Here is a 14061-nt window from a genome sequence, read left to right as displayed (position 1 = left end):
ATTATCCAAATCCTGCTGTAGTTCATTCACTAAAACCCTCTCCTTCTTGCCCTTGTACTGGACTTCATACACAGCACCATCTCGTCCATCTTTACTTTCCACACAGTCCAAAACATTGCCCTCATACCATTTATACTGATGTGTTTTCTCATCAACACGCCGTTTAAGGAGGATTCGCCGCCCGACAAATTTGCTCCTACGCTGTCTTGAAGATCGTGTAGAGCGTGATGCAGAAGTCCCGGGGTTATCACATGACGATGGAACTTGAGAAACTATACAAAACAATTATCATAAGAAAAGTTACATTTAGGTTAACTATACTTTATTTCACCATACATTCATTCATATATTTAGAGCGAACACATGATTGTAGTTATTTAAAAACACTTATGTGTTACATGTATAGTGTTAGATTTTACACAAAATTTACATTGAGATACAGGAGGAAATTTTTGAAAATAATGAATTCTGAATCAATATTCAAAACTCTCCCAATGTTATAAATCACATCATGATGCAGTCTTATGTAAACAAGTGAAAATGTCTTGTTTATTGTTCATTTTAGTGAGGTTAGTTGTTGTTTGGTTTATTGCCTGGTGAAAAGCTATTGTCATTTTTAGGGGGGGTCTACATGTAGTAGCTGGTGACTACCTCACTGAAGGACATGTGGGATCTGAACGACATACATTGTATGGGAGGCGTTTGCATGTCATAGCTGTTTTCCAAGTAACACAAACTCAACTGCATAGTGCATATCTCAGATATTCATGTAAGCTAGGTTAAAAAGGCCAACACTCTGACAGAGGCAGCTATCGCTGTCGTCACATTTTAGTGTACAAATCAATATATATGTTAGTAGTGCATTTTGGTGTAGTATATGGATGAGAAAGATAGATATGGCAAAGTCATCTTTTATATGGAAATCACAGACATGTTTCATTTTCTAATCCGCATTTCAATTTGGCAAGAAAATAGTTGGTTTCTTATAATTATACATATATTTTAGTTACCTGATGTAATCTTTCTTGGATCAGTTGTTTGTTTTTTCTTGCCTGGTCTGGTCTTGGACTGGACCGTACTTGGAACAAACTAAAACAAAATAATTACAAATATTTATAATGGTGTTTTCATGTAATATATTATATTATCACCCAAAACCTAAATGTCTAGCGGGTATATATGTAATTTATGTAATATTACAATACAGACAGACTGAGAAATTGGTATCATTTATATCATATATATATTTACGGAATAAAACCTGCTTCACCAAAGTGTTTGGATGAAATTATGTTTGAAAATGTTCATTACCCATGGTTTATCTGGTTCACGTATGCCAGTACTAGTGTGTTCCCTTGGATTAGCTAGCTCGGGAAGCAAGACCCTGTGGTAAAATGCAGTGAGTTTAGGAATCATAACATTTTCCCATAATCTCTCATCGCGGAAAATCCTTTCTATGTGGATCTGATACGGATTTGTCCTTCTCACCACAAAATCGACCCATGGCAATTTTAAAATGTTCATCTGCCCCTGGCATTGATAGTAATAGTTGTGGGAATGTTTTAAGTTGAGTTTTCCACCAGTAAGTGCTAAACAGAAATTCCCTTTTATAGCAGCCTCTTCCAAAGTTATTGCCTTTCTTTGCAGAAGGTTTTTGACCTCTATAAGCCCATTTACATCGCCTTCTTTCACTTTGCCATCTGGTGAAGCAGCTAGGAATTTATGTACAACATCAATCACAAGTCCTGATGGGGAAACCATCACAGACTGGCCTTGTTCTTTTTTCTTAAGGACATATTCTTTGATGGTCACTGCCTCCTGTCCTAATCCATGTGAAGTAAATGAATTCCCTCGGAAATTCGTATACAGAAGACTTTTCACCAGAGGCCCTACATTCCTTTTTGTATTTCGTTTCACTACATCTCCAAACCTTGATGAAGTTAGCCGTTTCTTCCTCTCTTCCATCCATATTACACTGTTAGACTGGCTGGTTGTCAAGCTTTCGATTCGCTTCAGCTTATCTTCTGTGAGGTTAACATGACTGGAAAGGTACTTATCGCAAACTTCTTCAAGGTCCTGCGATGACAAGTCTGGCACTACATCAACAGAATCAACACCATATTCCCTGCGAGCTTTCTTACTGGTACAACTTGAAGATTCCGTCATCTTCCTCTTATATGCTCGAGCTCTTACATCAGCTTTATTCTTGCTCTTGCGGCTAGCTAGGAGATGACGTGCCCGTTGATGGTAATGGGTTGTGAATGCTGATCCAGGTTTTACTCCAGTTCGTCTGTGCCAAATTAGTGGGGACCACGCAGCACCAAAATTTTTCCTGAGTGCTCCACCATAGCAACGACTGTGCCAAGATCCACGGTTGCATCGGTTATACAGCTTACCTCCATCAAACTTTGAACGTATAGCCATCCATGATTCTGCCAAGTTTGTAGTGAAATTGCCAATTAGGCGAGAAGCTTTAGAAGCAAGGCGGCTCAGAAGAACACTAACATCTCTCAACAACTCCTCATCTATACAAGTTGATACTGAAGGCTGGTATCTGGTTTGCTCAAGGTCATTTTCACTTGTAACTTCATTCCAAAATGACTCCTGTTCACTCAAGACTGATGGAATAGAATCGTCTGGGCAGGCACTTGGTGTGTCTAATGAAATATCACACTCCTCTTCTGTTGGCCTCTTTTTACAAAAGTCACTGCAGTGCTCATGGTTACCAAACAAATGGTGGATGGAGTTCCTTATGTCGTGTTCAAGTTGTTGTGTGGCAGTTGTAGTGTTGACTGTAGATGAACGTATACGTATCGCACATCTGATTCCTTTAACAAGACGAATTCTCATTTGTTTTGTTAGGTTCCCACGACCTTTGTAGCGAGGCTTGGTTTCTACCAATTTCTCTAAATTTGTACGCAGGCATTTACAAGCATGATTTGCACATTCCATTTTTGCCACATGTCTTCCCCACACAGGTACCTGCTGCTGTATCCGAGCATAGACAGAGCTGTCTCCATCAGCGATTAACCGCATGTATCGGAGGCCATGTGTACATTCAGACTGTAGAAAGCCTTCTACAATAATATCCGCCTCCATAGCCTGGCTGGTGTCATTCCAATTACGAAAACATAAATGAGGGGTTGGATCGCAGTGTCTAGACTCTGCAGAGGAACAGATAAAGCAATGCTTATTGCGGATGCCGATGTGGAGAAGTTTGCCAGTTACCGCACCAAATATCACACCAACTCCACCAAGAGCATTATATGTATGTTTATGTGAACGTTTAGACCATCCTCCGTCACACACCACAGATATAGCTGGTACTCCTTGGTGGTAATCATTTCTCTCCATAGCTAATCGCCTTTCTTCAGCACCGGCTTCTAACATATCTTTTTTCAGTTCATTGTGCCACAAGTCACCTATATTCTGCTCCAAGGAAGTGTATTTACTTTGACTCATTCCTGGGATACCCATAGTGGCTAACATTTCATTTGTTGAGGAAAGTCCCCCACCAGTCACCATAGACCCCCAGACAGTCCTAAGATTTATCTCGTACAATGAAGAATTGGGTAACTTGGCACTGGTTTCCATTGCAAATGACTGCCCACATCCACAACACGATATCTGGAGCTTGCTTGCATATCCATGTCGCATTTCCTCGGTAGTGACTGAAAAAGGAGACTTTCCATCTCTAGCTAACTCTCCAGCTGCTGGGCATACTGCACAGTGAATGGTTACTTCAGTCATATGACCTTGTAACAAATCCATATCGATGATTCGAAATCCATCTGGTACAGGTTTACTTTCAGCACTGATTTTTATCCGAGTTGCTTCTGGGTTGAGTTTTAATAACCTCATACGGCGTGATGTAGAACGAAGTCTTCTTACGAGAAATCTAAATGCAGGTTGTCCGTTGATGATTAAACATTTGCTGTAAACCTGATAAGATGGCTGCTTCCTAGCAGTAGTTGACTGTTCAAAATTCACAAGTTTTGCCTGAAGTCGCTTTTGTTTCTGCTTATATGCATAAGAATTTATACCTCTTGGTGCATTAAACTTAAATCTGCCTCCTTTTCTCCTCCTCCTTTTGTTTTTTATGGTACCCATAGTATAGAATTTAGAACAATATCTGCTGTTAGAAATCTTTGGGAAATTAGATGAAAAGTCCGAGTTGTGTATATATAGGGAGGCAATCCTCAATCACAAATGTGTAATTCCAAAGAAAAAAGTTATAGAATTGAAATGGAAAATATAATTTAGCAAGACAATCCCCACAAAGAAATGAAGAATTCCAAAATACAGTGTCAAATAATTGCCAGAAAATACATCACCAAAATGACTGAAGTATGTCTATATATGTGAAGCAAAATGATGATTAAATGTAGAACTCTGTAAGAATTCAGATGATGTAGATGAAAACTTCGTCTGTAGTCGTCGATGGCTCTCGATAATAATATACTTCGCTTTCACACACGTGTATCCGTAGAATGTATACCTGGTGCTTGAAATCCGTGTACATATCAATGGGGTATGTGAGAGGGTGCGTGCAACTTCAAACTTATTATTACAAATGCAAATAACTGAAACTTTCTACCAATTATATTTCTGTTCATGAAAATAAATACACAGATACATTCAATTATATTTAGAAATGGTTAATTTTGTAAAGGTTAATTAATATCTTACATACAAGGCCTCATTACAATGTGATGACGTCGGGTGGAAAATGGTAAACATGCCAATCTCCGTAGTGACTATTAATTTCTTCTTCTTGTAAATTAAAGAAATCGGCATACATTATTCGCACGATCGTACCATAATTTTAACTTTGGGCAGTCAATAGATGTGTACAACTTCAACAAAGGGTTGAAATTGTCTTCGTTAAACAGAAATCTTGAAAATTACCTCGCAAAATCCATGTGGGCCCAACTTCTGACAGCCGGAAGTGACCAAACAACACCTTGTACGATATTTGTATTTACGCACATATAGACCAAATATGCGTCAACTTAGTACGAATTCGCGATTTAAACACAAACTAAAGAAACATTGTGTATAACAGATACGTTTGAACGACAATTAAATGAAAATTATGAGCCGAAATGCTTATTGACATTGTTTTATTGGATGTTTTGCCGGCAAAGCGCAGTAATATCATGACAATGTGAGCAGTCCAACATGGAAGTCGAAGAAAAGAAACGTTGTTAACTGAACACAACACAGAACAACTTTGGCGTACGTCACAAGATTCCATGGGGATCGCGACATAAAGTGGTTTTTGTTTGATTCCCTATGACTTAACACAAGTTTGACATCTAGACTTGTCGTACGTCATATGACTCATAACAAGTAATAAGCGCTTTGATTTTGTAAACATCGCGAACTAGTCATGTCGCCCCAAAACAACTTATGTCTCGCAGTGTGGACATCGTTGACATTTCCAATTTCTTTGCATTTCCATATGTAATCGAAAAAAGTAAATCTAATGGCCCTAGTTGGATACTATATGCATCTAATAAAAACTTTAAAAGTTAAAATTCACACTTCCTGACCGCAGTAACTGCAGCCACGTAAAAAAATCAATGAAAAGTTAACTATTTTCTATTAATAACGTTCTTGTCTATTTTCTTCTGTTATTGTGTTATTATTGTTATATTGGAAGATATTTGACGACAGTAATCAGTCTTGGGACATATAGGTAAGATAATATAGAAACTTTTAAGAAATGTCATATTCCACAAGATGGCCGCTTAGCTCCCCCTTAACTGGTACTTTCAGTGAAGTAAATTGTGATATCGACATTTCATCATGATTCAATTTGCCGACAAGATTTGTTTACATTGGATACGCGGTGGAATGTCGGGTGTCACGTGACTTCCGCGATTTGGATTATCGCTCCTGAATTACAATGGCGGCTATGCAAATGGTCGATTCTTACGCCCTGCAGGGCAGTCCAACATGGGACCACATAGTAAGAAAACCTGTATTTATAGGTTTCAGACAAAGTTAGAAGATGCCAGACAAACACTACAATTACAAGGGCAATTGCTACACATAGGTACTCACCATACGCATGCATATCGCACGCACGGTAGTCTGTCATTAAATGACCTTAGCTGTTAATAGGACGTTAAACAAAATAAACCAAACCAAACCAAAACCTGCAGGAGACGCAACGGGACCCGTTGCACCAGTGCGACGACTGTGGACGGCGGTTCTACCAGCTGGGGAAGCTAAACCGCCATGTGAAGTCCCTGCGCATTGGCAACGTCTCCAGTGCCCATACTGTATATTCTCTACAACAGGGGCGAGGTATGGTTCGACGGACCTACCGGACATCTTTGAGGAGATTGCAGAGGTGGAAGAAGTGTTAGCTGTACCATCAGAGGATCAGGCAGAGGCGGTGCTTGTGGAGGAAACCCAGTCTACGGAGCCTTCTAGGGAGAATCCACCGCCAGTACTTGTGCACCCATGGAGGTTCCTACACTTATGGTGGAGGAGCATCCAGCACAGCGTACAACGCTAAGGAGCGGGACCCAGGAAGAGGGAGGTGCGGCTGTGTTGGATGTTTCGACGACATCTGTGTCCAGGCCGGGCGTTAGTGCCTGTGGTGGAGCTACGTCCCTTGATAACTTGGCGGAGGATCCACATTTTTTTTCTTTCTGGGGGCTCCCAGCATCATCATCCAGGGAAACAACGCACATTTGTTACGGAAAGGCAAGACCAGGGCCCCCGGACTAAAGAAACATCAAGTCAGACAGAGGGTTAAGTTAGATTTATTTTGTATTGAAACATAGGCCAATGCATAGTGTTTCATTTTGATGAAAGGGTCCAGTGAGTATAAGTACAATATAGAAGTTGTATAGAGTCATACGAGACAGATGTTTCTGTAAAGTACATTTGGTACACATTTATGGATAGTAATTTGCATAGTGTAAAGGAAGAGATATGAGTGGCAGCTTTTGAAATTGGTTTGGTTTAGTTGATTTTGTTTAACGTCCTATTAAAAGCTAAGGTCATTTTAAGGTCATTTTGAGAGTTATATGTTTCTCAAATAATATTAGAGAGTAGAGCTAAGAGTAATAGTTATTTGTACAATATTGTATGTACGGTTAATAATATGTGAAACGGATATATTTGTAACCCTTCACAATTATCTTTTACATGTACATGCTGCAGTAAACACGTAATTTCATCTAAATGTGTTGAAAATGAGAGCGACTTCAATGCCTCTCGTCCTTAAGGTCTCACACAACTAATTATTTCACTATATGTTATTACCAATGACTTGATCCCCTCAATCGCGCATTTGTAGTTCAAACATTGTGAAATTGAAATCAAATTAAAGATTTTCCTACCAGAAAAATGATGTTACTGGATAGGTTTAATAGCTCACCAGAACTTGGAAGACAGTAGCCCTGATATTTACAGTGGACAGAGGAACCTCCACTTGGGGAATTCCCGCCTTTTTACACCGGAAATCCTACACCTTTCTATTTATACCAGGAGTCTTTTTCTTAAGTTTGAAGTCTCAAGACCTTACTCTTTATTCTGGTATATGGAAAGTCCCCATTACGTGTGTTATTTACTCAGGAAATAGCTACAAACCCAAGAAACACCTTTTCTTCAGGGACTTGCTTCAGGTGAAACTCCAGCTGATTGGCTGAATTAGTTGTGCGAGACCTTTACCCGACATCGATTATCGCCCCTGATACGACCAACAGCGCTGGGGATTGTGACGTCATCTATGCCAACTATCAAGCTTGCCCGCGATCGAGACAAAGTTTCTTTTACGTTTGAAAACCAGCCGTACATGTACGAGCCTAGTGTCAAAGACCAGGGGGACCTGCTGCCCCCATTGCATGATCGTAAGAGGCGACTGAATTTGGGATCTTATCTTTTCTTTTCTTTCTTACAAACTGTCTTCTTCCTAATGTCTCCCTTGACAATGCCTCACTTTTGGCCTTTAGTTGAGCGTTCGCCGCTGTGAGGAAGGCTTTGGGTTCTGTCCCCTGGCCGAGACATACCAAAGTCTTTAAAAATGGTAGTTGCTACTCCTGCTTAGCGCTCAGCATATAAGGAGTGGGACGACTGGTTCACCCGTTGTCAGTATAATGTGACCGGGTGGGGTGTGCTGCTGGGTGTCTTCGGCAGTATGCTCCAGTGAGGTAGCACTATAAATCGGCAAAAGTTCCGGCCTATCACAAGGAGACTTAACACGAACATACCGCAGCCTCCCAAAACACCCATACGCACTCACCACACACATTCATGTCGCACGCACGGGAGGCCGTCCTTAAATGACCTAAGCTGTTAATAGGACGTTAAACAAAATAAACCAAACCAAACCAAACCAGGGGGACCTTCCCTAAACTGATTCGTCTGAATTGAATGACGAATTCGAAATCAGTGACTTATGCGACATAGAAGGGGACGAACGTCAAAATGAGTACTGGTTAGTACAATGCTCAAATGGTGGAAAATCATGTATTCTTCCCAAGGATTAGTATTTTAGCCAAAAAGATTTTAGCAATCCCTGCTTCATCTGTCCCATCAGAGAGGGTGTTTTGCTTGGCTGGTGGATTGGTCAACAAAAAACGTGCAAGGCTGTCTCCAGAACACATTGACACACTAATCTTCCTGAACAAAAACATGAAAAACTATTGGTGAACTTGAATTGTGTTTTGCCAACTTCTTCTCATCAGTGTTGTTTGTTGAACAATTTATAATAACTTTCAAATTTGAATTTAAATAGTCAGTCAGAGGTATAGCTTCTTAAATGTCTTAGCCTCAGAAAATTTTGTTTCATTTCCCTAGTCATGACTAGTCTTGTTGTGACTAGTCTAGTCATTTTGTTGAATATTTTATTTTTACAGTTTATTATTACAGATAGTAATATATATTTTACATTAAGTTTGTTATATACATTTGTTATTTGTTTCCAGTCCATACTGAGTGTAGACTTAATTAATTGTTCGTCCCAGATGTTTCCATTCTGATTCTATTAAAATGTTTTTTTTTATTGAAATAAAAACAAATCAAATCTTATTCATATTGTTTTAAACTTTTAATCATGAATTCACAAGACATTTTTTCAAATATTCATAATAAATTTAATAACTTTGATTTACATACTATCCGATTATAATCGATAATCGATCGGAAGGGGCTATCCGATTATGCCGATTAATCGATTATGAAAATCACATCCGATTTCCAACACTAACAAACATACACAGATGCTCATTCGATCCGTCTGACACCTATACAGTCGCAAAAAAGACTCGTTGACATACCATATACAGACACTATGGCAGGTACTGACCGTCTTAAATCCTGCCACTGTCAGATATAAAGACAAGCACACAATTCACTGATAGCCTAACAAAAAAACACACCATCAGTCATATACACATATAAAACCGTTTAAACTTAAGATCCACTCAATTACCGACAATATATACAATGCAAATTTAGTTCTGTCAATCATACACATAAACTTGTAACAATTAAGAGTCAGCTTCATAAACACACTGTCATGCATATACTCATAGAAAGTCAGTTACACTTTAGATCCACTATCTACAATGTACAATTCTTACGCCCTACATGCAGGGCAGTTAAAAGGTACTCTGGGGCAGGTGGTAGGATCGATCGTAAGGCATACAGAGAGTTGTTGCTTAAGTGCCAGGCTCATTCCACTGGATCTAATTGTACCTCACTCCCAGTCCACACTTGACGCTGAAGGTAAGCACGAAGAATATGGAATCTTGCAGCGTGGGAGGTAGGAGGGAGGTCTTGAACCTGAACACAGACTGAAGCTGTAGCCGTTTTTTTGTAGGAAATGACGAAACCGAAGCAAATCCAGTGATTCGTGCTGTACGCCCCCATAAAGAAAAGATATTGTTTCTTCTCAAGCTGCAAACAATGCTTCCTTTTCGATCTTTCAATAAAGATTTCTGCGAGATTAAAATGTGTTTGCATCCAAGGATCTTGTTTAGTCCCATACCTGTAAGAATTGTACTTGCTGCCCCCATTGTGTAACCGGTCGTTTTGAGCCGGGTCGGTTATTCAAATTGTCTACACCATGACTCCAACGCTTGAGTTCCAATTCATAATTTATTAGTCCATAAAACACCCTAAAATAACAAATAACAACCATAAGTAAAATAGTTACAATCTCAAAGTGGAATAATCCATCCCACAATAACACGACAGGTGTACGCGCCTGACGCAACCGGAAGCATAACGCTTAGAACCTAAGATTCAAGAACACCTACTAACCCAGGTGTAATCATAAACGTTACAACTACTACTGAACTATGCACATTACAGATCTGACAAAGTAGCAAGTGCGTAACGCTTATACAAACAATGACAATTTCTCATGTACATGGATATCCTTAAATGATGCTACCAACACAATATAAATGGAGCCATGTAAAAAACCTACCTCTTCATTTGACGAAGAGGGCTTGACTCCCGGGGAGACAACCCGTACAATATTACAGCGCATATAAATGCTACAATAATAAAATAAACAATATTTACTAACATGTACTAGCACCGTATACTAACTACAATGTTTAATATAAAAGGCTAAATGCATAACGCCTATCAGCTAAACCAAAACGTTTATCCACACAGAATAAATAATAAGAAAGTGGCGGGAAATTCAATTTCTGGACAATCTTTACCAATAAGTAAATTATTTCAATTAATTTATAAAGGAAATAATTGACATTCAACATATCCAAATATTACTACATACAATACAATATACATTAAAGTTAGAAATTATGAAGTACTCACAGTGATGTAGATTGGTACAACACGGATGCGCTAAATATATAGACGCAACATATACACGTCCACTCACAACGGTGCCTAGTACGGGAGTGACGCTACCCTAAAAAGCGCGGGTGCGCATTGACCCATGGTCACTCTACTATAAAAATAACTCTGACCTCTGACCTGTTAAACAGATTTACATATATATATAAATAGCATACGATACAACTGCGTACACATATACATATGATAAATACGGAGCCTGTACATGCACAGTAGTACAAAAATGGATAAATCTAAATAATACCCAAATGTCATTAAATAATGAAACTGTTACATTCTCCCCACCTTGTATGAAAGATGTCCACATCTTTCCAGCATCACAATGTTCTTACAAAAAACTACCCATATACAAAAACTTTAAAATACAATTCGCAGTCACATATTATATGACCATCATGTTCAAAAAATATGAACGACATGATAATACTCTTATAAAAATTCAAAAACACAAAAATTGTACACCTTCCTTCCCTGTTCTCAAAGAAGATGTTCACATCTTCCACAAAAAAACTCCATCAAACAAATGGAAAATACCAAGTAAAATGTACAATGTATTCAGGAAAAAAATGATAACGATAAAAACAGATATATCCCAGGTACACAAACTCCATACCTAAGATTTCAAAATATGGAGCAACGTATCCCTGGCAACATCAGACATTCGATTAAACATATCTCCTGCAGTAATGTTAATTAAAAACATAGCTTTCTTCTCCCACTCAGCAATCTCGGATTGGAAACATGCCTGTTTACAGACAAAATCTCCAGACTGCATCCAACTCGGAGGCTTCCTTTCCCTTGTAGATCTCCTTGGTACTGGAGTGGGAATTGGTACTGCTGGTGGCACATCCTGAGTAGGCGGAGCGTTGATTGGATCGGCTGGTGGCGTTGCTAAATGTTCAGGTTGAACTCCAGCTTCCGGTTCTTCCTCACCCAACTCGTCATCATCATCATCATTATCATCATCTGAACTCGAGTCGTCTGCGGATGAAGAACTCCCTTCCGGTATGGGTGGCCTCGAGATGTAAGTTGCTACTTCTTCTCCCATGTCATCAAAATCATCGTCGCTATCAATCGTTGACTGGTGATCAGAGACTGACTCTACAGCTGGTTCCAACCTCCGACTCCGGGTTATCCCTGTCCGAGGTGCTGGACATGGCCGAGCCATGTCAACCTTATTCCCCATGGGCAGAGATCCAATGGGGAGTAGATGGTTCCGATGCAACACCCTGTCCTTGCCGTGACCGTCCTCCTTCCTTACTCGATATACTGGAATGTCTGGATTGTCCTGTCCCACGACGACATAAACATCAGACTCCCATCGATTGCACAATTGATGCCGCCCCTCGAAAGCTAAAATCTTGACCAAGACTCGGTCATCAATATCCAAGACTGCGTGACGAGCCTTAAGGTCATAGGTGGCCTTCTGGCGCTGCTGAGCATCTCTAGCCTTCCTGCTGGCTAGCTCAAAAGACTGGCTCATCCGCTTCCTGAGATCCTTAACATACTGAGGTACCTTCGAGGCTGCCTCACTCACCCAATCCAAAAACCAAATCAACAGGTAACCGTGGCTGGCGTCCAAACAGCAACTGGAACGGCGAGTAACCTGTTGAGTCATGTCGAGTAGAGTTGTATGCAAAGGTCAAGGGTCCCAGGTGACGCTTCCAATCACGCTTCTGGTCCACGTCTAAAGTCCCAAGCATATTCATCAATGTACGGTTAAAACGCTCGCAGGTACCGTTACCACTGGGGTGGTATGGCAAGGTCCTGGACTTCTCAATCCTCAACAACAAGCACAAATGGCGGATGACCTCCCCACAGAAATTAGCACCCTGGTCCGAGTGAAAACGACGTGGTATACCATAGTGCTGTATGTAAGCTAACAGTGCATCAGCCGTCGTCCTAGCGGACATGTTCCGCGTCGGAATAGCTTGAGCGTATCGCGTAAAGTGATCCGTCACTACTAGTACGTAGGAATATCCACCCTTGCAAGTCTCTAGAGTAAGATAATCTATGCAGACCAGTTCCATGGGCTGTGTCGTAACTATGGAAACCAATGGTACCCGCTGTGTGGTAGGGGTTTTGCGCAGCACGCATCGCGGACACTTCTTTATCCAAGCATCTACATCCTTCGACAAACACGGCCAGAAGAATCTATCTCTTAACAAAGACAATGTCCGATCGCGTCCAGGATGGCCGACATCATCATGTAAGCATGTCAACACCTTGTCTTTCATAGAACTTGGAATGAAAAGTTGGTCTATTGTCGAATCTCCTTGCTGCAAGCATCGATACAATACCCCACGTTTCAGCTTCAAACTGTCCCAAACCCTAACAATAGTAGCCCACTCAGGATTCTTAGGAATCGCCTTCTTACTTGGACGTTCTTGGCGACGGACGAGAGGTAGTATCTGTCCAATGAGAGGGTCCTTAGACTGTAGCTCTATCCAGGTGTGAGGTGTCATAGCCTGTATATCCTGTACATCTTGGTCCAGTACATCTGCAGCATCAGCTGACATACAAACACTCTCCACCAAGGGATCTTCAGCAAATACCATTCCCTTACAGACTGCCTGCACACCGTCTATGGATATTTCCTCTGTGTGGGTATCTAGCTGATCATCTTTGCTGTCTGATGAAACTGGTAATCTGGATAAAGCATCTGCAGCTACATTCCCCTTTCCAGGTCGATACTTGATGTCAAAATGGTATGTAGACAATGCTGACAGCCATCTATGTCCTGTAGCATCAAGCTTAGCCTTCGTCAAAATATAAGTCAAGGGATTGTTGTCAGTGTAGACAGTAAATGTCCTCCCATACAAGTAATCGTGGAACTTCTCTGTAATGGCCCATTTGAGTGCTAAAAATTCCAGCTTATGAGCGGGGTAGTGGCGTTCAGACTTACTGGTTCCTCGGCTGGCGTAATGTATGGGTCTAAGCTGTCCATCTTGATGTTGGTATAACACTGCACCCAATCCATTTCCCGAAGCATCAGTATGCAACTCAAAAGGTAAACTGTAGTCTGGATATCCAAGTACCACAGGACTGCAAAGTACATCCTTCAGTCGTCTAAATGCCTCTTCCTGCTCCGTATCCCATGACCACTTGATGGCACTGGATGGTAGCGGGCTCTTGGACCTCTTTTTACGGGTAGGTGGTAGTAAATCATTCAGTGGACGGGCGATCTGACTAAAATACTTCACA

The 14061-nt window shown here is 40.5% G+C and overlaps 1 protein-coding gene across 1 annotated transcript; it reads right to left on the bottom strand.

The window, feature by feature from the left end:
- Positions 1 to 10038: 10038 nt before the first annotated feature.
- On the bottom strand, positions 10039 to 12340 carry LOC117336635. Its single transcript, XM_033897247.1, has 2 exons — positions 10457 to 12340; positions 10039 to 10142 (listed from the first exon to the last, which is right to left on the bottom strand). The coding sequence occupies exon 1, from the start codon at positions 12338 to 12340 to the stop codon at positions 11471 to 11473; it is 870 nt and encodes a 289-aa protein (XP_033753138.1). The 3' UTR covers positions 10039 to 10142; positions 10457 to 11470.
- Between the last annotated feature and the right edge of the window lie 1721 nt (positions 12341 to 14061).

Source organism: Pecten maximus, chromosome 10 (genome assembly GCF_902652985.1).
Source record: "Pecten maximus chromosome 10, xPecMax1.1, whole genome shotgun sequence".
In the NCBI taxonomy this organism is placed as follows: domain Eukaryota; kingdom Metazoa; phylum Mollusca; class Bivalvia; order Pectinida; family Pectinidae; genus Pecten; species Pecten maximus.
This window is presented reverse-complemented; position numbering and strand designations above follow the sequence as displayed.

Bases quoted from the DNA above. Each gene is read 5' to 3' on its own strand.
- LOC117336635 (XM_033897247.1), bottom strand. From the start codon at position 12,340: ATGAGCCAGTCTTTTGAGCTAGCCAGCAGGAAGGCTAGAGATGCTCAG.